The 26,831-nt window shown below is 37.6% G+C and overlaps 1 protein-coding gene across 12 annotated transcripts in view; it reads right to left on the bottom strand.

Annotated features, from left to right (window-relative positions):
* The window catches only part of PARD3B (par-3 family cell polarity regulator beta), a 1,107,844-nt gene that overhangs the window by 524,490 nt on the left and 556,523 nt on the right, over window positions 1-26,831 (bottom strand). For all 12 annotated transcript variants that reach the window (XM_055089625.1, XM_055089621.1, XM_055089624.1 and 9 more), the window contains exons 6-10: window positions 20,124-20,210; window positions 14,351-14,476; window positions 11,856-12,214; window positions 9,366-9,505; window positions 8,113-8,241 (exon numbers count right to left, since the gene is read on the bottom strand). In XM_055089625.1, the coding sequence (XP_054945600.1) occupies window positions 8,113-8,241; window positions 9,366-9,505; window positions 11,856-12,214; window positions 14,351-14,476; window positions 20,124-20,210 (841 nt within the window). The remainder of the gene's footprint in view (window positions 1-8,112; window positions 8,242-9,365; window positions 9,506-11,855; window positions 12,215-14,350; window positions 14,477-20,123; window positions 20,211-26,831) is intronic.

Here is a 26,831-nt window from a genome sequence, read left to right as displayed (position 1 = left end):
AAAAAAAAAAAAAAAAAAAAAGTACTAATACTTATTGTTTTTATATGTCTTTACAAATAAACTGTACAACTAGACCATGCAAATGTCTTCATGATACCTAAACTGTCATTTACATTAAAAAAATTTTTTAATACATCTTGATTGGAGTAACTGCTTCACAATACTGTGTTAGTTTCTGTGGTACAACAAAGTGAATCAGCCATATGCATATATACATCCCCATATCCCCTCCCTCTTGCGTCTCCCTCCCCCCCTCCCTATCCCACTCCTCTAGGTGGTCACAAAGCACCGAGCTGATCTCCCTGTGCTATGCTGCTGCTTGCCACTAGCTATCTATTTTACATTTGGTAGTGTACATATGTCAGTGCTACTCTCTCACTTCGTCCCAGCTTCCCCCTCCCACCCTGTGTCCTCAAGTCCATTCTCTATGTCTACATCTTTACATTTAATACTAACTATCCCTATCCTCATTGTCTTGTGTGTAATTAGAAGCTGCTAGTGCCCTGATATCTAAGGAAATCTCTGCATATTTTTTGTTTGAAAATGATTGTAGCAGGATGGATAATGCATTCAATACAGATTAGATATAGATCAGGGGTAATAGCTGTTTTAGCAATACCTTTTCCAGCTTTCTATACTGTCTACTTTAATAATGCATAGCTTTCCCTTATTCAGTCAACAAATATTTACTGAGCACACAGTGTGCACCAGGCATGGGAAATAACAGGAGTCAATACTATTCGACACCTACCACGTGTTAGCATCTATGCTCAACTAATTCTCACAACAACCCTACAAGGTAAGTGCTATCATCATCCTTATTTGACAAGTGAAGAAACTGAGGCAGAGAGGTTGAGTACGATTGTGAAGCAGGGATTCACATTCAGCCCATGAGACTCCCAAATCTGGACTCTTCATTGCTATTTGTCTACAGTTCTTAAGGTGACTCAGAAGCACGGTAAGTTTTGAATATAAATGGAAAACTAAGTGGGGCTCCATAACCCAGACTTGGGGGTTCAAGGAGGCTCTGTAAGTAAATGTCTTAAGGAGTTGTACAGTGAGAGGGAAGGGAGGGGGTGTCCTAAGAAGAGGGAAGTCTCACAGCAGTGGATTGACAAAGAGAGGGCACGGGTAACATTTTAAACAAGTGAAAAAAAAAAAAGTTTGGAATGGCTAGAGAGCAGGGAGAAGGCAAAAATGCTGATGATCACTGGCCATAGACCAGCTTGGGATCCATGAAAGGAACACAATTCTAGGCCATAAATAATTGTTTTCTTCTCCAAACCTGCCTATGTATCTTCTATCTCTAGACATCCAAACTCAAAACTTGGGTAGATTTGATATATCTCATTCCATTACCCTAACATCTATCAGATGCCAAAGCCAAAGTTTTCTATTTCCATACCCCTCTCCATTCCCAATGAGTGGGAAGCCCGAACTGTGCACTTAATCTCTCTCATTTAGATGAGCAATAACAATAACAAGTAACGATAACAATTCTATTCACATAGAATGCTGAATCCCATTCTATGTGCCCTATACATGCATCTCATTTAATGCTAACCAACAGTCTCTTAGGTAGACAAAAATCCGATCCCCATGTTTGTGATGAGGAGTGGGGGCATACAGAAGTAACTTAATCGCGGCCATTCAGCCAATCAGTAGGAGAGCCAGGATTCAACCCAGGTCTGACTAAACCCAGCTCTTAAGCTCCCCATCATTACAGTCTAGTGAATTGCAACAGATCCTAGCAGGTATCCTAATACCTTTTCCCCCCTTACAAACAATGCTACTCATGACAGCTCCTTGCTCAGTAATCTACCAGGATGGGCTACTTACTATCTCCTTGATGTATTTTGTATTTTCCAATCTCTGAGTATCTGAAGATGCTATTTCCTTCCCCCCGTAGCTCTGCAATTTGAAATCCTACTCAATCATCAAGATTCTTCTCAAATACCATTAGGTTCTTAAAGGTTTTTTGGTCCCCAACTTTGAATTCCCATAACACTTTATTTGCATAATTTGATCAACTCATCACTCTTTTTTTCTTTATGGGCTAGAAGCTTCTTGAGGACAGGGACACATCTTGTTGATTCTGGAGGTCATGTTGCAGAGCCTTGACTACTGGTTGAACAGAAGAAATGCAGTTAAGAAGGAAACTGAAATTATTGTAGAAAGAGGCAGAAATGGAGATTGTATCTTAGCAAGGACTCCATCTGAAGTCATAGAACTGAGTTACTTGGAGCATCTATAAAATATAGCAATGCATTTTGGTTTTGTTTTTTTGTTTTTGTTTTTTTGGTACACGGGCCTCTCACTGTTGTGGGCTCTCCCGTTGCGGAGCACAGGCTCCGGACGCGCAGGCTCATCGGCCATGGCTCACGGGCCCAGCCGCTCCGCGGCATGTGGGATCCTCCCGGACCTGGGCACGAACCCGTGTGCCCTGCATCGGCAGGCGGACTCTCGACCACTGCGCCACCAGGGAAGCCCTGCATTTTGGTTTCTGAATAATTATTTAAATTCTAAAACATAACTCTTGCACTCTGGTTTAGGTAGAAAAAATCATTCTGAAACCATCCTTGAATTTCTGCTACTTATCCACAAATAACCACTATAATATTCATTCCTCCTTAAGTACCTTGGTCAATTAAGCATGGAATCATTTTGAATCAAATAGCCAAAGGGAATAAAATATCAGTTAAATGAGGTTCATCTAAGTTTTCAAACTAAAATTCTTGCATGATTCACGATGTTAAATAATTTGACATTTGAGGTGTGAATTTTTCACTTAGGAAGAAGATAGAGTAAACCGTGAAGGGGTTGGGCCATGTGTCATTTGCTAAGGTAGTTACCGGGACTGGTGAAACGGTAGTGCTGGAATGCACAGATCTCAGCAGCTATTAAGGGAGCCTCCACATATGCATGCATCAGTTTTTTCTCAGCAAAAGCGATGTTCCTGAGGGAAGGTCAGATCAGCATGACAAACATGGCTAACTTTGGGATCTCAATCATTCCAGGCAGGAGCAACTTGCTTGCTTGAAATAGAGTTACTGCCCCTTGCAGAGGCCGGTGCTTAATAGCAGGCAAACTTGGCAGGTAGAAATTATAAATACATTTGAAATTTTCTCAGCTTGTTTTACCCACCAGGGGTTGCTGTGATTTTTCAGGATAATTTAAAGATAAGGCAGCAGGTCAGAACGTGAAACGTTAAACAGGTTACCAATGAAATGGCAGAATACTTCTTTTCCCCCCGTAAACAAAAGAAGACAGCCACATACATGTACACGTACATGCACGTACGTGGCAAATAATAAAGTGCTGCTTTCTCTGAAGTCCTTAAAAATACAGGCATGGAATACATAGAAAACCTTTAGTTTTTCAGAATCTTTTCTGAATGGAAAGAGAGCTTTATCTGACACTTTGCACAAGACAAAAAGAATTTTAGGTATCAGGGATGGAAAAGAACTTGCAGACCATGTCTCTCACAGAACAGACCAAACAAACCACCGAATGAGTAGCATAGTTTTTGTTTCAAGTGCAGGCGCAGATACAGCAGTTTCACCTTCTGATTCTATTACCAACGCTAATCTCAAAGTCCCTTTTGCAAAAATGTTCCTTATGTGAACACCTCTTTAATAAACTCTCACCCAGTAAGGGGATGAGAACATCAAAGGATCTTCTGGACTGGGATTCTGGAAAGATTACCTTTGAAGCACAGTTCTTTTGGTAAAAATACTAGAAAGAGCTAAATAGTAATGATGTTATTAAATGATGTTATTATATAAATTCCTTTCATTTGATTTTCAACCCAGACTGCCACAGATGGAAAGAAAGTTGGCTAAACGTGCTGCTATACTTGTGATACTAACCAATTGCTCAGGACGGAAGACATGAACCAGCAAATACAAGCATTCAGCACAGTTCTCTTATGTGGCAAGTCAGGAGGAATGACCAGGAAATGGAGGCTGAGGCCTTTGGAATGACAGAGGGTCACATTCGAGAGACCATCCTATATTGGGCCTTCCTGTGGAACTGCTGACCACATGCTCCCTCGGCTGTGAGTGTTAAGACTTCACAGGAAGCTAATGATAACAAGGAAGTAAGGAAGATTTAACTGTCAGAAAATAGGCAGAGCAGTGCTGTTAAGAGGGTACCGAGCTCACGAAATAGCACAGCTTAACAAAAGGGAGAGGACAGTTTCTCAGAACAGGAAACCAATAAACAGTTTGTTTTCTTCAAAGGAGATAGAACAAGACAAAAGCAGGAAGTGCTGTCCTTCCTTCATCCTGCCAGATTTTCAATGGCAAGTCAAGTGTGTGCATCAATCACAACAAGGGAGAAGAGACCGAAATGATACCACCTTCAATTTTTTGAAAGAAAAATACAAAGATGTATCACGTCGCACACTCTTCTTTATTCTGTGCTTTCAAATAGTCCAGTGCCACGCTCTGAGTATTTCCCGCTGAAACAGCCCCGTGAATGCCAAATATGACCTCTTTATAAACTTCCTGCAGAGTTCCTGCTATTTAGCATTCAAGACAGGTATTTGGGCTGGAAAAATAATATTATTCCACATTTCTCCAAAACAAAGATTCTGGGTCCACATTACTTCAGTGCTTGTTAGCCTCAAAGGCCCTTGCTTTGCTGTGGTTACAAAGAATATTCCACATATTTGGATAGTTAGAAGTCAAATATTTTTTAAAGAGACTATTTGCCAGAGAATTCTAAGAGAATGGATACTAACCACATGCCCTCCAAATTTTGTATAACACAGAAAATGATGAGAACAAAGAATTTATTTTCACTTATAATCTCAAAGTTGCACAATTAATTTAATATGCTCCCTGGTGGGCTTGGCCTATGATATCACTTTCTGGGACAGAAATTCAATTTCACTAAATTATATTAAATGAGAGTGAAATAATATATACAGGCTGCCTGGCTTGTAAATTTGGTTGGTTACACAAATTTTGTCTGTAATTCTGTATTTTGGATACCAGAATACATATTAAAATAATGAAAAAGAAAACAATCAATGTTCAAAATAGTGGTTAATCCCAGGCAGGTAAGCCTGCATAAATCTATTTACCCCATAATACCTATACAGTATTGTGTTTACAATGCTACAGAAGTGGTAATGTACTAGAAGAAACAAGTATAGCTAACATATTTAGTACTTACAATTGACCAGAAGCAACACTTAGAGCTTTGCATGCATTATCTCTTTTAATTGTCACAGAAATCTAATGATACAGATGAGGACTGAGCCTCAGAATGATTTTGTGATCTGCTCTGGATCACACAGTAGGTAGTAAGGACAGAAGTTGAGCTTCAGAGACAATAGTAAATGCTAAGAAACCTAGGCATCTAGTTCCTGCTGACTGTGGGCCCATGGACAGGTTACTCAACCACCCTGAGCCTCTCTCTGTTTTCTCAGCTACAAAAGTAGAGCTGGACTCACAGATTCTTTCAGCTCCCTTTAGTCCAAAAATTCTATTATTCCATTTGCTAACTTCTAGATGTAATTGTCTTTGACTAAAAATGCTTTCAGAGTTTCAAACTGGAATAAGATCAGCATCCCTTTCCCCCTTACTGGGGGCAGGGGTGGGAGTTGGTGGGGGTAAGGGGGGCTGGGAGAGCTTATAGGAAGAAGGAGTTAGCTGTGCAGTTGGGAATTCTAGAGGACATATGGAAAAGGGGTATAAGTAACTGTTAGATGGGGAACGAGGGACTCGTGAGTGTTTGAGTTCCTAGCTGGAGCTCTGCTATTGGGTTCCTCTGCATGCCTAGGGGCTGCCTGGAATATTTCTCTCTATATGCAGGATTTTACTCCTCCCAGGACCACAGTTCAAAAGAACACACAATCAAAACTTCTTTCCTAGTTCTCCTATCCCTGAAACAAGTACATAGTCCTACTGAGGTTTTCTAACCGCTTTTATCACCAGCAACCAACGAATTAAATAAGAAGTGTAAGGGCTTCCTGCTATATATCCATGCTGCCCCTTTTTGTATTGTTTCTTTTCACTTTGACCCTTGTAGAGAAAGACCAACGTCTTTGGATAAATAAAAGATTGAGGGAAAGAATCCATCTGAATTTAGAGAAAAAAAATCTAGACTTCGAGTGTTGACAGCATTTCTCTTTAGGAAGAGTCGGGAGCTTCAGTGAGGAGATGAGGCCGTAACTCAAGATTCTGCCTTCCAAAGCGCTGAGTGTGGAGGAGTCCAGTAGCGGAAAGGAGGTGGGGAGTGCATCTCCCCTTCCTTATTTTACCATGTATCTTCTCAAAGCATAAAAGAGGACAAGAGGAAAAATGGATAAGATGATGGGAAAGATAACGAAGGATCAAAAGGAAACTCCATGGTACAGAAACATGGAAGGAAGGGGTTCCTTTGGCCAGTACTAAGGAGGGTTAATATATAGGAGAGGAGGTTCAGGACGGCTGTATATTCAAATGTGGATATAAACACATGTAACAGAATATTAGCCCCAGAGTAGGTATCTTAAAGGTTATCTAGTCTTATCACCTTACCAACAGGAGAATTGTTTCTGGAGCATCTTTGACAGATGGTGAGGCAGGTTCTGTTTCAGTATGCTAAATAACCTGTTTCCTTCTTGGACAGCTCCAACAGTTAGAAAGTGCTTGTAACATTATCACTTCCAACTATTTGTTTTGGAACAGGCTCACATAGGGCAGGAAATTAGTCTTAATTATTTTTGTATCCCCAGAACCTCCAAGTTAGTGCACAGCGCATATGCTCAGTAACTTGTTTGTTGGATCAATGCGTAAGTAAATTAATGGATATAAACTATCTGAAGAAACAGACTAAAATTTACTTTCCAATCCATACAATAACTCTTTATATATGTGATAGCAATTATCAGTACTAAACTTTTTTTTTTTTTTTAAGTTAACTATACTCAATTTTCTCAACACTCACTATTCTGATGATCTAACTCGGGGAACCTATCATATTACCCATATGTGCCTTTGTCATTTCTTATATAGATTCAAAGGAAATAAAAAACAAAGGGTAATTAGAAGTCCTTTGACCACATCTATTCTTCTTTATTATTAGCCATAAAAGTCCTTTGAAGTTTCTAAAGCCTCCTTAAATATTTCAATAATAAATATTATGTGTTCATTGTATAAAAAAAAAAGAGAAAATAAAAATCTCTCATAATCCCAACAATCTGAGTGCATCTCCTTCCAGCTTTTTAAAAAATATTTTAATGTAATTTGTCATAATTTGTCATACTGCATATGTATGTCATTTTATACCTGACTTTTTACTTAATAATATACTATGAACATTCTCTCATTATTAATTCCTCACAGAGACCATTTTAAGTACTTATTATATTTCATTGGAGAGCGATCCAGTTATTTATTTAACCAATACCTTCTTGTTGTACCATGCCCAATATATCACTATAATAAATAGGACTGAAGAGAAAAAAAATCAATATAGAAGAATTTTTTCCACATCTTTGATGATCAGTTTAGGACAAATTGCTAAAAGTATAGTTACTAGGTCAAAGGGTACTTTTTTTTTTTTTTAAGGGTATACATTTTTAATAAGACTTCTCTTTCTTGAGATGCCTTTCCCAGCCTTCAAGACTAGGTTAAATTCCCTTGTTATATATTACTGTAGCACTCCGCAGTTTTCTTTCATAATCTTCATCACCATTTTAAATACTTGGTTATATTTTAATTTCCCTTTAGACTGCTAACTGCACTAAGGTAGGGCCATGAACATTTCTGCTGGTTGTGTTTTGCACAGAGCCTAGCCCACAGCACATACTCAATGTGCATTTTATTTTATCAAATATTGTTAAATTGCCTCCTTGAAGGGTGTTTGAATTTGTACACCTGAAGCACTGTTTGCATTTACCTACCTCACTGCATCATCACATCATCATCACTAAAACAGTGATACCCCAAATGGGGGCAAAACACTTGTCAGCGTGGTTCACTTTTTTTTTTTTTTTTTTTTTTTTTTTTTTTACAAATGAAGCCCATGACTTAGAACTCATTTCTCAGCTATTATGAATTCACTGAGTGTATTATGTTCTGTATTGAAAATTCAGTAAGACTGTGATCTGAACATTACCAGCTCTCGGGGCAGAAAAGTTCCTTCCTGGCGGGCGATGACCAGCGATGCAGTCTCTCCCTGCTTGGTGCTCCTCAGCATGGCCACGAGCTCTTCCTGAGTTCGTCCAGTGACATCTCTGCCATTTACCTAATGCAGGCAACCATATGAGCAGCCACAATTAAAACACTTGCCATCCCCTTCTGCCCGAGATGGTTTTGGAAAGCGAGCAGCAAATGGGCTCCCATGATCAATGAAGCTCTGGAAAGATGAAAACTGAATACATGAGCCCAAACCAACTATGTTTATGATACTAGCAATATACCAGCCATCATTACTGTGGTGCTGGACAGTCTCAGACATTCAGTAATTGGCATCAGCAGTTTTCCCTAAGACATCACATTCTTAGCAAGGACAAATCAAACTGACAGATACCAGAGAATGATTCCTCAAGTAGGAAGGAAGCTGATTTCAAATGCTTAGCTGTTACCATTCTCTGCCAAATACAAACAGGAGAAATGGACCGTTATCACACAGTAAATTCTTGAGGCATAAGTTTTTTTGTTATAATTCTACAATTTTCCATGTTTAGAAAATTATAGTCATCAGGTTACCATAGATTATTGGAGACTGTAATTTGGAGCTACCTTAGTCATTTGGCCCATTTTCTATCATGATCTAGAACTATATAAAAAGCTATAGTGCTACTTCCATGCCATGAGAAGGTTCAATGGAACCAGCCACTTTCAACGAATATGATTTCTTGAAAGGTAAATTGACAATATATGTTTAGCCAAGAAGATGATGTTATCAAACAAAAATAAATGGCAAAAAAAAAAAAAAAAAAAAAGCCTCTTGCTTTGGGTATTCCAAATACTTCTCTATATGCGTAGACCAACCTGAGACAGGCTGGCCCACTCTTGGAGAAGTTTAAGGAAACTGTTACAAGGGCTTGGGTGCAACTTTGAAATCCTTAGCCCTAATTGAATATATGATGAACTCATGGATTTGACCCAAATTCCCCAGGGACTCTAAGAGGCGGAAGTAAGAAAGAGGAGATAGTGAAAACTTTTCAATATTATTTGGCCCCATATCATTGTCCTTATTGAGGACTTACAAAGATAGGCTACTGATTAACCAGGTTTCTAATTAAAGTCCTTATCTTGTCTATAAGTACAGTTTTCAACATACTGAATTCAAAATTTAATACATTTTATATACTTATTTCAAACACCAAGAAAGATTTTATTGAAGATATTCATTCTAATTCTTACCTCCAAAATTCTGTCCCCTGATTGTAGGCGGCCATCTTTTATTGCTGCTCCCTTTGGTAAAATGTTTTTTACAAAAATGGGACCAGGACCATGTATGGAAGAATCTCTGGTAACCACAGTGAAACCAAGTCCTTCAGGTCCTAGTGTATAAGACCAGGAAAACGCACGGTCACCTTCAGCAGGAGTAATATTATATTCAATTTTATAGTTAAATCCACCTAATTTAAACAAATGCAGAATAAGTGAAATATTGACATTCCAGTAAATATTTTAAATATGCTTTAGTTTTTCTGGTTTTAAATACAGATTACAGTTCCTTACAGGCCATGATTGTATCACAGTGAATTTAGGGCCAGTGTAGATATATAACACTTCCGTTTACTAAGGTCCTAGAAGAAACACCACATGTTATCCATATACCTGAGAGACTGATTTCTCAGTAAACCATAACCTGACTTCATACTTTCCTGAGAAGCAAGAGGCCATCTGACATGTCGGGCTTTCAATCAACTAGCCAGCCTGTGGTTCCCCCTCCCCCTGAGTCTCCATTCCTTGCGTACTGCATCCCACTGTCCCATCACTTGTTCCTGTTACTCCTGTCCCGTTCTCTTGCATCTCCAGTTTCTCTCTTTGAGCTTATGTATTTTTTCACTCTATGTGAAGGCATGCTTAGGTTTCTCTTCCCTAAAGAATCCTTACGTCAATCCTACTGCTTCTTTAATCTTCCATCACCAACTACCTACCCATGACCATATCCAGTCATTTTTCCTATTCTGATCTTTCCCCTTTTCTAGCTTTGACACTTCTCACCAACCATTTTCTTGAAATTAACTCCCCCATTGGTATTCATGTTTTTAGTTTCTGATTATTTTTCTGCCTCTCTGATCACAACATGTCTGCTTCTCTTACCCATCGTTCTCCCACGTAAACATAGATGTTCCCCAAGGATCTGGAACAATTTGTCCTCTAGACTTGCCTTGCATGCTCCTGGCTCCAACTACCATCTTCCTACAGATGACACTTACATCACTTCGTTTGTCTCTAATCTCTCTGGTGTCAGTCTCCAGGATATTACCATGCACATTCTTTCACAAGCATTTTGAAGTTCACTATGAACTTCCTTCTCCAACCCAGATCCTTTCCTTTTCTACTTAAAATTCTAATTTCTTGTAATGGCATCTCCATTGCGCAAGCCACCCTGGCTGAAAAACTCAGCAATAACAGTAATTCCTCTCTCTTCCTGCCTACATCCAGTCAGCAATTTAGGCATACATATTATATTCAGACAGACACCGTGCACCCTTTACTGATCCCTTGTTGTATGCTCTCTTCTTTAGTATATCTTTTTCTGACAGATTAGTCTTCCCAAAACACAGCTGTGGGATGTAATATTCTTTATTTTTGCATTCAAGGCTTTCTGATGGATTTTTAAGGTCACATTCTGTGTCTGATTTATCTGCTCTCAAAGCACTCAACCCTATGTCTTATACATAGCTGCACAATTTGTATGAAAAGCACAAGTGATGCATTTACATAAAAAGCCTAATTGTGCCTATCAATACATTTTCTTCCCAGTATAGAATTCTTATAGGAGGACAAAAGTTTGACCAGAGGGTTTTTCAGAATAATCTCTATATCCCAATTAAAGGTACATGTAATTTGCTTTAGATATATGTGAATAAGCATTCTAAAAATACCTTGTGATCATTACATTTCCTATTAATTCAGACAAGAATCCATAAAATCTTGGTTTCTTTTAAATGGAATCCTGAAAATCACAGCGGGTTGCAGAAGGTTGCAGTGGGGGAAGGGATTATCAGGAGAAGTTACAAAATAAACAAAAGCACAGAAATACATGAATGTGTATGTGTGTATGTATAATATTTCATAAATATCTATGAACACACATGATCTAGTCTTATTGATCTGGGCTTCAAATGGATAAAAAAGTTGAAAAAGATGAAGAAAAAAGGTTATACATGCTTTTGAAATTAAGAATACTTGAAAAATTATTTGCATTGTTGAATTAGTGAAATTAATAATTACTACATATTTGCTGAGGAATAAGTTTTTGCCGGTATAAAACTATCTTAGAGAACCAGAAACAATATATTGGCTTTTCGGACTTGGACTAAAGGATGCTTCAAAAATCACCAATCTTGCTTAAAACAGACAACTGAATTTCAATGCCTATTTAGTATTAAGTTGTGATACGATAACACTCTGTTCCTACCAAGTTTGTAATGGTTCTTTCTATTTCACAGCAGGTCTTTATAATTTCTTGCTTCAAATAATTTACACTCTCCAGAAAAAAGAATAAGAAAGTACTACGATTTTAAGAAATTTAAGTTACTGCAGTATACACTTAAATCTATTCTTTGATTCAATTAAATGAAGGGAGAATTAACAAAATTAGCCTTAATGCATTTCTCTTAACCAATTTTACATGTTACAATAATAGAATGCTATTAAGCATAATTTAATAATTACCTTTCTTTAGGTCAATCTTAATTTTCTTTGCATTTTTCTTGCTGCCAAACCCCATGAGTGGGGAGAGTGAGGGAGAGGATGGCTTTCTACCTAGTCTTGGTACTCGGGGGCTCTTGCTTTGCTGCAGGGAAGTTGATGCATCTTCTTCAGGACTGCTTGTTCCTGTGAGATTTACTGTCTTTATTCCTGATTTTCCATGGACAGGAGGCGGCACCTTTGTTCTCAAAACACCATCATTGTTACCAAAAATGTTAAGAGGTCCAATGACTGATTTTTCATACTGTTCCCGGTTTTGAGGTGGAAGCACATGCAGCAGCACACTTGGAGATTTCATTGCCTGACGGAAGACGTCCTGAGCCCTTGAAAGACAGTGAACATATAATGATACCACTTCCTAGCATGCCATCCAAAGCGCCCAGCCTCACGCTACAGGAGCATCCCAGGAGCATAAGCACAGGAGATACTATCACTATTACTACCAATATGACTTTGCTAACTAAATGCTAGTTACCGTGGATGGCCTGCCCATTAGGTGCCACCACACTGGGCTACATGTGCATTATCAACATGCACGATTCTCTCATTTAACCTTTTTAACAACCATGTTAAGTAAGTATAATTAGCTCTCATTTTGCAAAATGAAGAAGTGGAGGCTCAGAGAGCTTAAGTAACTTGTCCAATGACCCACAGCTTTTAAGCATTTCTAAATCTGAAATTCTACCCAGAAGTATTTACTGAAGTAAATATAAAAGCAAGCTCTGATTTTAAATGGAACAAACATCTTTCATAGTCTCCATCAGATTATCATTTGGTTTCCTTTTAAGACTTTAATCTAAAGTATAGGTGGGTTGTGTTTCAGAAGCCCAATTCTGACACAAACGTTTCCTCACGGAGACATTTGGTAGGTACGTTGGCTGTGTCAAATATCACAGTGGATTGGCAATCCAAAATGCACCCTCCCTGTTATTCTATTATAGAGTCCCTAATGATTTTACTTTTTTGTCTTAGTTCTTTGTGCTTTTCCTCAAATTTCCTACTACTTTTTCTTTCCTTCTTCCTTATGTCTCCTTATACCTTATGACTAGGTAAAACAACTCTCTTTCCCAGCTTTCTTGCCAATGAGATGAAAGGTTAGAGAAAATCTGGTTCATCTGGGAGGCAGAAACTTTTTTGTTCTACTGTTTCTCTTTCCTAATTTTTAAAACTCAGAAGTGATGGAGGGAACTCCAGCAGCCATCTTGTTACCATGAGACAGCTTAAAAATAGCATCCGCATAAGAAGGATGGCAAAGCAGAAAGATGGAGGATGCCTGACTCACTGATGTTGGTGGACCCTCCATTCCAACTCTGGACTGCCATCTCCACACTTGTTTGTCCTTGGAAAAGGTAAATTTTGTTTAAGCTACCTTTATTTCAGGTCTCTGTTATTAGCAGCCACACCAAATAATAATTAATCATAATTCCAACTGCTATCTGAGCTCCCCCTCACTTTATTCACGAAGAGCTTACAATGTTAGGGGAGGAGGGAGAAGACTTCACATAGACAGCCCAACTCCTCTGGTCAGCTCCTTGACTAGGAGTCAATTTCTACTCCACATTGAATTTTTATAAGCCTTGATTTCTACCTCTATAATATAGGGAGAATAATGTCTGCCTTGCATTCCTATTAAGTCCTGGTAACAAGCACAGTGATATATAAAAATAATATCATTATTGATAATAGTTATAATTTTGCCTATTATTATTTTTAGAAATACACTCTTAAGACTTCATTTTCTTCCACACTTAAGCAGCTACAGCACTGCCCCTCCACCCAACACAATATTGGCAACTAATGGTCACAGAGAAGATATATTATGAGTTGTTTTGGTTGAAACAAGAGAGGTTGGTGATCATTACTAAAGAGTATTTGTGATTATTCCCTTGTTCCACTGTAATGCCAATATACATATAAAAAAGCATATGCAGACTGCTGCATACTCTAATTCTTAGGTACAAAGACCTATTCCTGTAACATTTTCACATGCAGAGAAATAATTTCTTGAGGGAGAGTATTTTAACTTTTTTTTTCCATTTGTTTCTATTATTCAGTGAGTCTTCACAGTCATCTCTCACAGATATTTAGTTTAAGGAAGACTACTGACACCAAGTAGGTTAATTAATAAGCCGAACTAATAGTCTGTGAAGAGTTCTTAAATACCAGTCTAACTGACCTGTATCCCAAGAAAAACAAACCCATCTATCGATGCCCCAGAAAGACAGCCAGGCAGCAGGTTTGCTCTATTCTGCAGTTTGCCCTTCTCAGGGCTGTCAGGGACATTTGCAGCCCACCTCTGAGCATGCTAAAACACAGGACATATTTGAAAATAGATGTTCTGGGGTCAAAGGGAACTTACCAGAAGTTCTACCTACACTTTTGATCGTAATGAGCTCAGTAATGATTACAAGCATTCTAGGAATCAATAAAGTAAATAAAACAATGAAAAAAATGCTTACTGAGCAAAGGTTTTGTCTACGAGGTCCACGCTGTTGATTTTTACAATACATTCATTTTCGTGAAACAGTCCTTCCTGCTTGGACCTGCTGTTTTCTTCAATGCCACGGATGAAGAGCCCTAGAATCCTAAATGCAACATTTAGGTTGAAAGAGAATGACTGAATAACCTGCGAGTTGTTTCTCCATTTGTAACTGTTCAGAAATAAATATTGGTTTCTATTTATGAAAGAAAGTATGCTTTATAGTCAGGCAACTGTTTGTTATTTAAATCCTTAGTAAACAAACAAACAAACAAAAAAACACACTCGCACACATGACTCACTAAAGAGAAGAAGCCCTTCAAGACACATTTACATAAACACCAGCCCAGAGCACAATGACCTACAATCCCATTTCTCAGGCTTGTAGTTAACTTAGAAAAGGCTAGTGTTGCTCAGTAGAGTTGAGGACACAGAGGACTCGTGGTTTCGAGAGGGCTTCACAGAAGGGCTGACTGTAATAAGTAAGTTTGAGTTGGCGCCCAGGGGGCAGCTCGATGTTTGATAATGGGAGAGGAATAGGTATTCACAGTAGTTTTTTTGCAGTCTTCCTACCTCTTCCAATAATATGCATTTGAAGAAGTAAATGTTTAGCAGAGATCATATTACTCAGTTTAGAAGGAAGTTCGGTCCCATTTGTTAGTGCCACTGAATCAAGTGTGTGTTGAGTGTTCTCTACGCACTTCTGATGGAGGAATATGAGACAGGGCTGTAGGACCAGGACAATGGCTCCGCACAGGCTTGGAGTACAGGAGAAACGAAAAAACTGGAGCTGTAAGCCTAGAGTCTTCATAGAATGATTTGGGAAGAAAGGGGGATGTGAACTGGATCAGAAGAATGAGTGGGATTTGGACAGGAGGAGAGAGAGAATACACACAGAGGCAGGAACGAACAGGTGTGTGTAGGGGAGCAGGGTGGGAGCTCACACTGGATGTGGAGGCCAGTGCACCTGGCCTCCAGGTGAAGCGGCCTTGAACACCAGCTGATGGACGTATCTGATGAGGCTGGAGTAATACTCATGCCACTCACTGCTTCTGAGCGAGATGGTGACCAGATGAAACCAGGGCTTTGGGAAGAGTTGTCTGAAATTTCAACCAGGAAGAGCCAGGATTCAGAGAGGATCCCCTGAACCTCCTGGTGCTTCGGGGCTGTGGCTTGGAGTCAGGAGGGGATGGGGTTGGAGAAAAAGAAAAGGAGAAAGAAAGCTACAGCAATAAAAAGAAAGAATTCAACTGTGTGTGTATGCACTTGCACGCACCTATTACATATTGGTAGTATTTGAACTGAAAACTAAAAGAAATCAAACTTGTGTATACTTTAGCCATTTCTCACGTGAGGGATTTCCCTGTTCCTTGAGGCATGTCAGGGTCCCAGGTGTCTCAGGATAAAACAGACAGATACGTCCTCCAAGAGGAGTCAGCTAGATGTGGAGAAACCACTACCTCCTCTTCCCTCATCCTCTTGTTTTCCTACTTTGTCACCCTCTTTCATATAGGGGCCTTAGGTGCTATTACATAGTCCCTTTGCATTAAGTCTTGAATCTAAATAAAACATGAGCACATTTTATGCGTGCATAATAGGGTCTGCCATAAAAAAGGGGAGTCTCTAATGAAAGTGGAAGAGAAAACCATCTTCCTGTTTGGAGCTGCCACAAAGTGGGACCTCGGCCTCCAGGGCCTCAGTTCATCTGATGAGCTCACGTCATCTCAAGACAGCCAGAGGAGAGGCACATGCAGGGCTATTTAGATCTCTACTTTAAATAAGTTAAATGAACACAGTACGCTGACGCAGGAGAGAGCAGAGCAAATAGTCATGCCAACCTATTGTGGGGAAAGCTCAGGGTCACAGGCCAAGTGTGCAGGGATGCTTCATTTCCTAGTTCTAGTAGGTTAGTAAATTAATCATCTTCTGGGTGGAAGAGAATAAGGGCCAAAGCTACTATTTGATAAGGGATCTGAGATTTAAATTAATATATTTAAAGTACTAATCCCACCTTAATCTCATAACATAATATTAAAAATTGAACTATTTGGCATGTCAAAAAAAAAAAAAGGAAAGAAATAGAATAAAATACTGTTTCTCTCCTAAACTGAACAACTCTCTAATAGTTCACATTTTGGATTTTTGTTATGGTGGATTCACAATAACACAACCCATTAGGAGGCTCACATGTGGTTATAAACTAGTTTATGTAAGCGATATTTTTTTAACAAGCATTCAAGTCTTCCTTTAATTTAATTCAGTACATCATCAGTCATGTAATGTTACTCCCTAGGATTTAATTTCACATTTTGGGAGATGAATTAATTCTTTCAGGCCACTGGGTTGCAATTTAGCTGGCATATTACAGCTGGAGTATGCTATGTGAACCTCACTCAACTAAATAACCTAACTTTCCATGAAAAATTTATTGACAGAATAAGCCCAACTGTAAAACCCATGTGTCAGAGGTAATTTTGGTAAAATGTAAAACTAACTGATTTTATTAGTTTGTTCCCTGGCAACAAACCACTCCTGCCTTCTTTATTCTATGGAAGGGATGGATTCCTTCCAGTTTGATTTCATCCAGACCAGTATGAGAAGGCTCAGAAAAGAGTCCCTCTTTATCCTCTTTGCCCCAAATGGGTGAGCTGTGGGTAGCTATCTCGTTTGGGACCAAGACTCTCAGGGTTTAAAAATTAATGCCGTCGATGAGTTATAGGCTGAGATGAACCAGTTAATTTGCATTAAGGAGCAGTGATAAAGGAGGCCAAATCCCACAGCCCCGCAGAACAAGAGGGGTAACAATTGCTTCTTGCCCTTCTAATGATCATTCAGGCACAAACCTCCACCCTGCTGGCCTCCTCCTTTCTTCCCACTGTATCACACTGCCTAGGCCGCTCACCAGCTTAGAATTTTTACCTAACCATCTCCTCTGCTCACATTATATATCACTCTTCACCCATTCCTTCCTTCTTCTGCCTCTTATTCAGCTGTCTTTACTATAAAACAGGTATATTATGCTACCTTTATTTACTAACAGATTTTATGCTTTAATTCTAAAATAAAACTATATATATATTTTTTGAAAAAAAATAAATGAAATTAAGTTTTTTTATTATTTATTTTTTTATTATTTTTTTACTTTCAGGGACTCTTGTTTTGTTTTTTCTTGCATTTTTGTTTTTATTGTGCGAGTCAATGGTCCTCCGTACAAGCAGCATTCTGCATCCCAATGAAACCACTGAGGCCTTATTTAGTACAGCAGCCAGTGTGTTGTACTCGGGGTGTTCTAACTTTGATTAGGGATCTTAATTCTACAACAGGTGTGGCTCTATTTTTGTAAAAGAAAAAAATTAAAAAGAAATTGAAGGCAGAGTGAATTACAGTAGTCTTAGTAAATAATTAAATGTAAATTCTAATTTAAAATAATGACACAAACCAATAAATGGAAGGAAATGAAGAACTAAGTCTACCACTATGACCTTAACTCCCCCCATCCCCCGTGCTCACACAGGGCAACCATATGGCATGATGAAGTCAGACACTTGTCTGACACACTCTGTATGCTGTTGCTTCTAGACACATGGGTTGAGTTAAGTGTGCTGTTTCAGCCTGTACTCATTACTTCTTAACTTTTATTGGCTCATGTCTCCACTTCCATATTATTTTTTATGTTTTTTAATTAAATTTCCCTTCTATAATACCAGTGGATAGCAAAAAATACACACACACACACACACACACACACACACACACACAGAGAGAGAAAACTATTTCACCAATTTACTGAACAGTTGACCATGAACTTATAAAAGTTCATTTCTGAACAAGGCTTTTCTGTTTTAGCCAAAATAGTATTAATCCTAATAATTTACACATTTGCATGTTGTGTGTTTCACAAGGAGCATTCACATTTTTAATGTGGTTTAATCCCCACAACCTTGATGTGAAGTAGGTATTCACAAGAGGCGAATTTAGGGGACTCACTCAAGGTTATACAAAAGAGAACAGTGAGATTCAAGTCCAATTGTTCCAAATCTGAATCCAATACTTTTTCCTATTCTATAAAGCTTACGCTAGAAATCAGAACTAGGAAGGATCAGGGAGTAAATCAATGCATTCTAGTGTGTTTTCCTCATTTGAAGTGAGAGAAGGTGATTTTTGGTCTATAGGGTCAACTTGTTTTCTGAACAATTGAAAATGATGTAGGGTGACTGTCATGTTGTATATTTCTTCATGTTTTGAAAATTGGGATGATCTTGTGGTCTACTCCAGCTTCATTAAGCTAAAGGGCCTAGTAACTTAGCCACGCTGGTATTTCACAAAGCTCTACCAGTACACTTCTGACAAAAGCCATTAGAATTCCTCGGGACAACTGGGTAAATACTCTCCCTGTCTATCAAAAACAACCTCAGCTTGTCCTGTGCCATAACCCATAACATTTATAAACATGCTTATTAACACATACAGGAAATGAGACAATAAGAGCCACTAGCTTTTCAGTTCATTTCTTTTTAGGGGACATTCATTCCAGCAAGAGCTTGGCATCAGATGTTATTTGCTAAAGAAGGTGATGACTTAGCAATTACAGGTAGCAGATGGCTACCTACTGAAAATTATGCCAACCAAAATATCATGACTAAATCTGTTCTTCCCGCTCTATGGCAGACCAAACTGAATAAATATTCAGAACCAGTAAATAAATACTATATAAGCTTTGGGAAAAGTTTTGCTCTAGAAAGAGCAATGGAGTGAGGTCAAGTCAAGGTATCTGGATTTTGTATGACCTTGAGAAAAATCAACCGACTTTTCTGGTCTTTGATCACCTAAGCTAAAATCAGGTATTTTGCCTTTTCAATGATATATTTAATTTAAGAAAATAAATTTAGCAAATTAATTAAAATCATATCACGTGGGTGAGAAATTCATTTTCTTTAAGTTTCTGACAGCCTTTGTCAGTATCAATCTAGTACAAAAGGTAGTCATCCGATTGAAAAGTATTATAGTAACGTAATATCTAATATTAGTTTTGTAAGATTGTTATAATAATACTAATATTAACTCTCAGGCACACACTTTAATTCCCATCAGTAAAACAAGTTTTACAGCCAGTTAAGTAGACACAAATTTCAAGAGATGGTGATGCAATCTAAATTACCATTTACCAGCATGGATTTAGAAATATAATGTCTTTAAAATTTCAAAAGGATGTGATAAATTATTTTTAATTGGTTACATTTTATTTTAGAACAAAATAAAGAGAATAATGGCATTTTGCTACTATAGCTAAAATCAAAACATATTTAGCTTCTGATATAACTACTTATAATATTATAATATTTATTATCCTAAGTTCTGTAAACCTGAGGCATATCAAGAAATATCCATTTGGAATTACTATATTTCATTTAAGTGTGTTTTTGAACATTAAAAAATCAGTTGCTATATTTCTCTAAAAATATGTTAAAGTCTTTCCACGATTTCTGTCTACCATGTGTCACTGATAAGAATACTTTAATAAAGTACTTCTTAATTAATTGTAAATGCAGAAGCCATGATTTCTTTTCCATCATATCCTAGAAGTGATGTTATTTTGTTTCTAACACATAAGTGGCCAACAGAAGTATATCTTGAGGTGTCTATCTAAATAACAGAGACATACACTTAATCCTCTTCTAAAAAATGTTCGGGAAAATGAGCTCAAGTCAAGTTTTTCATTAGTATGAGCTTCTGATATAAGGAAAACATCTTACCTTCCACTCAGAGATGAAAAGAAAGGTACTACATGTATTCCCAAGGGGCCTCCTTTCCCAGAAATCTCCACTGTTCTTGTCATATTACTGGGACAGAAAAAAAAAAAAAGAAAAAGAACACAAATGAGTCCCTGCTAAAAAAAACAAAAACAAACCAGATGTGGCATATTAAAAAGAAAAACAAAAAAAACTTAGGATTATAACAACTACTGTAAATTCAACAGCAGAGATGAAATCAAAGGAGTACATGATTTGCTGGTATGTTCAGAAGATCCAGGAAATAAAATGTTTAAGACTATCTGATTTCTTATTTTTTTCCTAGAAGAGGAAAAAATGGAAATGACTACATACAAAAATAACTTCCTACTTAACTTAATCTGCATAAATCAACATATTTAAAAGGATGTACACAAAAATGAAATTTCTCCCCATTGAGACACACTTGAAAATTACTGAATAGATGATAAAATACATTGAATTAAGCACATCTATGCTTAAAACATAAAGGAGGATTTTTCCTCCAGAACAGAGGAAAAATGAAATAAAACACATTTTTATTAGAAAAAGCACATAATTACATTTTAAACAACTGTGAAGCCACAGTTGGTAATACATATGGGCATGTTCGAAGCATTATAAATCAAAACTAAAACTTGCCTTTCAATAAGGCATCAGTTGTATTCAATGGAACAATTCCAAATTTTCACCTCTTAGTTTTATTTTTATTTTTTATTTTTTAGACGTAGAAAAAGAAGTTGAAAAGCCTGGAGAAAATGTATTACAGAAAGAAATGGAAAGCCTGACCTGCCTAACCTACTCCAGATTAAGGAAAGGATGAGCTAGAAACATTAATGGAGAGTGTGTATGACTGAAATATACAAGGCACTGGGAGGTTTGGAGTAATGGACAGTGGAACTAACGAGTTTTTATAAAGATGAAAAATAATAACCATGAACAATTACTGGCTCCTTTAATCCCAGAGAGGGAAAATAAAATTGTCAGAGGAAAAATGATAAAGTTGAAGCAAACATCCCCATTATGGAAATTGTAGGCAGGTCTCTATTGTTTCCTATTTACATGAAAATGACCTGAAACTAGATGTCAAATTAAGAGCTACAACTGCTACAAATACATTTCTGCTCCAAATTGAAAATGGGAAAATTTTGGCTCCTTGCTGGAACGTTAAGAACAGCATTAAGAAAGCAAAATGCCTAATGAATTCACTCTGCATGAAGTACTCCCTAAATTATCAGCAATCTAAAATAAATATACTAAATATATTCTCATCAGTGGATTAGGCTTATTTTTAATGTGTTTTCATTGCAAACCTATTATCATTAAGAACTGCAAAAAAGAGCATGTTAGTTTCCAACATTTATGGAAAGGGATGGAATTTCAGAACTGATAGTAAATTTCAAATGAGTTTTGCTCAGATACTGCTGATATATTTAAACTTTGTTCAGTCAAGCAGGTTATAGCAGAAGCCTGAAATAAAAGTTAGAAATAGGGGCTTCCCTGGTGGCGCAGTGGTTGCGCGTCCGCCTGCCGATGCAGGCGAACCGGGTTCGCGCCCCGGTCTGGGAGGATCCCACATGCCGCGGAGCGGCTGGGCCCGTGAGCCATGGCCGCTGAGCCTGTGCGTCCGGAGCCTGTGCTCCGCAACGGGAGGCCCGCATACCACAAAAAAAAAAAAAAAAAAAAAAAGTTAGAAATAAAATAAATCTTAGAGTGCTAATATCAAGGGATAAAGTAGATTCTTCTCTATACTTTCTGTGTAAGCATAGACCCTATATGAATATATGCATATGAAATCCTAAATATAGGTATGCATTATAAGTCCTGAATATAAAATATCTGGTGGGAAGAGAAAGTTGTGTAGCTTTCAATGGACTGCAAAGAAATAACTTTTATATAACAGATTTATAGTGCATTCGTAGGTATTTGAGGAAGACTGACCCCAAAGCATACACATTCTAGGGTTATGATATTATTGTAAAGACTTCTAAAAACAGAGACGAAAATTTTGTTTAACCACTGAAACTTTATTATCTCTACCTTTAAACATAATTTTACAGTTTTACACTTAGAGCATAACACAAATCTTTCCTAATAAATGTATTAAATATCCACATGCTGATAGATAGCATTCATATGTATTATATAGATGCTTTTGGAATATAAGTGTTTAGTCTAGACAACAAGATTTCAGCTTAAAAAATTTTAGAACTGTTTTATGGATTCTTTTTTCTAGTTTGCAAGTATTTCTTTATCCCACTCAAAACGTCTCCTATAAAACATAATAAATTCTTTGTATCATACTGACACCTACTCTTTAGTAATCATCAAACTTGTATTTTTACATTTACTTAAAAATAAATCACATAATTTGTTAAAGTAATCAATCTTATTTCAAAACACTAAAACTTTGTTGGAGGATGCAGTATTAAGGTTTATTTCAACTTTACAAGATTCCCCTTTTCAGTATTTCAGAATCAACTTTTAGGCTATCTTTATACATGATAGTCACTATTTTTTGGCTAGAATGATATTTGACAAATGTTAAATTAAATGACTATCACAAAAATATTACTATCCCAGAAAAAGCAGCATAAAAGACTTTCAATTTTGTTGACTGTTAAATGCAGATACTTAGAGAATTAGATCTATTAGATCTCTAGACAAGCATTACAAGTTTTACCCAGACTATGTTTTACCATGCTCTTTATAAATTGTTATCCATTATTTGTTTCAAGATGGAAAGAAAAGCATTTGAAAAAGGAAACTCAAAGACCAGTCCACCTTTTAAAATTTATTTTAAAAGGGGAAAACACCACTCAGTGTTTTATATACTTGATGGAGTTCTGTGGAAATCCCTGTATATATACCCTCATGGAAGATAAACATAGCAAGGAGGGCTATACACAATTACTTGAATACAAATCTCATAAAATGAGTTTTCACTAAGATGTGAAAATATGCTATTAATGTTATATGTTTAGGCAAACAGCACAGTAGAGTTCAAGGGCTGGTGAGCAGGTTATGCACATTTATGTTTTCGAGGCAGACTGAGAATGGAAAATGTAGAGAATGAGGTGAGAAGCCTATTGTAGCAGTGGAAAGAAAAAGGGATTGGCAGCTACTTGTGAAAAACAGATTAAAAATGAATTGCGGGGCAAAGGAAAAGTATTTCAGTTACAAAAAGAAAAGTCGGAAGATTTCACTAAGCTCAAAATAGCTAATTCAACTTTCTAAGATGTACTAAAACAAAAGCAGATAGTCACCAAGCATTAGGTCCAATAGTATTAAGCAAGCTACATGTCCTAAGCTCCGACTGACAAAATTGATTCAAATAATCACTAGAACCAGCTGCTACCTACCTAAGACTTTAGTACAAAACTATGGGTGAAAGTACAGAATCAGTGGTTTAAAATGAGCCTGTTGTGAACAGCTGTGGCAAGAACTAGATGGAAAGTGCTTCATTTGGTTCCTTCCAGCAGAAAGACATGAAGCTTGAGGGAGAGAAGGGGCTGCAGATGGATGGTTGTGGGTCTAATTTCTCCACACAAGGCAAATGCACAGTATCTTTAAGATTAGTCAACCCAGTGATTGGCCACTAGTTTAGGGTAGGAAGAGACAGGTCTGAGGGCAGGGAAGGGGAGATACTTTGTTTCAGGAGGAAATCATGATTAACTTATGAAATTAGAGAGAAGTGTATCCTAGTGGTGGCTCTGAGTCAGGTGCCTGAGTAAATCATTTAAACTAAAACAACAAGTACATTTCCTCACTTGGACAATGAGGGAATTAAGATAAATTCCTAAAAGAGTTGCTGGTTTTAAAGAAAAAAATAGAGACTATTATATAAATACATCAAACACACAGTCTCTGGCATATACAAAGGGCTCAATATCAGCTATTAGTATTATTATTAGAACTCTCTGAAGGAACAAAGAAGCTTATAGGTTAAAAGGCAATAACCTATTTCAAACTTTCCAAATTTTCCTCAACTTGATTTCCTCAGTAAGAGTTTTTTTTTTTTTTTCTTAATCCCTAAATACTGTAGGATTGAGGAACACATTTTCTTCAGAATTAGACTGCTGACAGAGAACACACTGGGTAATAATGAGTGGAGAGAAGTTACTGGCAGGTGTTCTTTGGGGACTGATGTCCAGGACTGTCATAGACAGCAATGTGAGAGATGGACCACAGAGCGAGACCTCCAAGAAGAGATTGCTAATGACGCCGAAGACTACTTGACAGTGAAATGTCTTGGGTTTTTTTCCCCCAGTTTTATTGAGATATAATCAACAGCACTGTATACGTTTAAGGTATACAGCATAATGATTTGACTTACATAAATAATGAAATGATTATCTCAGTAAGTTTACTGAACATCCATCATCTCATATAAATACAAAATTAAAGAAATAGAATAAAATTTTTTTCTTGTGATGAGAACGCTTAGCATTTACTCTTTTAACAACTTATGAAATGTCTTGTTGATGCGAATATACTGACAAAGAATTTGTTGTCAAAGGTGGTGGGATTCACTTAATGCAATTAATCGAGTAGTTTCAATGAAGAAGCTCTGCAAGGAAAAAACAAATTCTAATGCTTGAGGAGTTCATAATCAGCAGGCAGATTAGGACAGGTAACAAAAAATAATACAAAGTAATAGAATAGTAGTAGTACTTGCAGTATGTTCTCAATGAATGTACGCTATCCGGGGGAAGACAGCATGTTAATCATCTTCTGGGTATTATAACATGTACTCACACCAAATGTACAAAGTAAACATATCACTTCCATTACAGATAAGTAAACCGATGCTTAGAGAGATTAAATAATCTGTCCAACATCACACCATTTGTATAAGGTAAAGTCAGGACTCAAATTGGAATTTACTGCTTCTCAGAGCAGTAGTTTTCAACCACTTTGACATGTAAGTTTCAAAGCAGAGGTGCTTTCTGATGAGGTTCAGAGAAAAGGGAACAGGATCAGGAAGGAAAGCTGGAATCAGGAAAATCTTCTCAAAGGAAGTAGAATTTCAGATGGAACTGAGAAGGGTAAATGAATCTTCAACCAGAAAAGCTGGTGAGGGCGTGGAAACATCATGCACAGGAGAGGAAACAGTTTGCACTGAGACACTGAATCAGGATGGTTTGTGGATACATGGATTGGCTGTGATACTAAAGAGAGAAGGAGAGGGGAGGAGGGGGGAGGAAGGAAGGTGAACAGAGGGTAAGATAATGAGGAGATAAGGCTGACCCATCAGCTTGAGATCAAACCTCAGTGTGATATGTCAAATTCCACAACGAAAGAAAGCACGCTTAGTTTTTTAGAAGATGGAATCACTATAGGTTTTGGAAATGAGAGCACTAAGATCAATGCAGTGGTTTAGAAATATTTTACCTGGCAGAGATGTGGGATCAACTGGAAAAGGGAAAGACAAGGGAGAAATTGGTACTTGAGGTAGGAATTAGTAAATTACTGCAACAATGTAGCTGAGAGGTATTAGGGATTGAGCAATGATTATAGCAATAAAGCATGAAAACATGGAGAAAGATTCAAGGTATTATGAAATGGACTCTGTCAATAATGTGCAAAATGAGAGGCCAAGGAGAAGATAGGATAAAATGTGAGGACAGTTTTCATCCTGGGAAAAGAGGCATATCTGGAATAACGTGAGGTCAGGAATGAGCCAGAAATTAGGAATGAAGGGAAGGTCTTTTGCATACACTGCTTGCTAATTAAAGAAAACCTTAAAGTGCAATCTTTTTTTTTTTTTTTTAGCATCTTTACTGGAGTATAATTGCTTTACAATGTTGTGTTAGTTTCTGCGGTATACTAAAGTGAATCAGCTATATGTATACATATGTCCCCATATCCCCTTCCTCTTGTGTCTTCCTCCCACCCTCCCTATCCCACCCCTCTAGGTGGTCACAAAGCACCGAGCTGATCTCCCTGTGCTATGCAGCTGCTTCCCACTAGATATCTATTTTACATTTGGTAGTGTATATATGTCCATGACTCTCTCACTTCGTCCCAGCTTACCCTTCTCCCTCCCTGTGTCCTCAAGTCCATTCTCTACGTCTGGGTCCTGCCCCTAGGTTCATAAGAATCTTTTTTTTTTTTTTAGATTCCATATATATGTTAGCACACGGTATTTATTTTCTCTTTCTGACTTACTTCACTCTGTACGACAGACTCTAGGTCCATCCACCTCATTACAAATAACTCAGTTTCGTTTATTTGTATGGCTGAGTAATATTCCATTGTATATATGTGCCACATCTTCTTTATCCATTCATCTGTTGATGGACACTTAGGTGGCTTCCATGTCCTGGCTATTGTAAATAGAGCTGCAATGAACACTGTGGTACATGACCCTTTTTGAATTATGGTTTTCTCAGGGTATACGTCCAGCAGTGGGATTTCTGGGTCATATGGTAGTTCTACTTTTAGTTTTTTAAGGAACCTCCATACCGTTCTCCATAGTGGCTGTATCAATTCACATTCCCACCAACAGGGCAAGAGAGTTCCGTTTTCTACACACCTTCTCCAGCATTTATTGTTTGTAGATGTTTTGATGATGGTCATTCTGACCGGTGTGAGGTGATACCTAACTGTAGTTTTGATTTGAATTTCTCTAATGATTGGCAATGTTGAGCATCCTTTCATGTGTTTCTTGGCAATCTGTATATCTTCTTT

The sequence above is a fragment of the Physeter macrocephalus genome, chromosome 2 (assembly GCF_002837175.3).
Source record: "Physeter macrocephalus isolate SW-GA chromosome 2, ASM283717v5, whole genome shotgun sequence".
NCBI lineage: Eukaryota > Metazoa > Chordata > Mammalia > Artiodactyla > Physeteridae > Physeter > Physeter macrocephalus.
The sequence above is the reverse complement of the archived record's forward strand: the minus strand, read 5'-3'. Positions and strand labels throughout refer to the sequence as shown.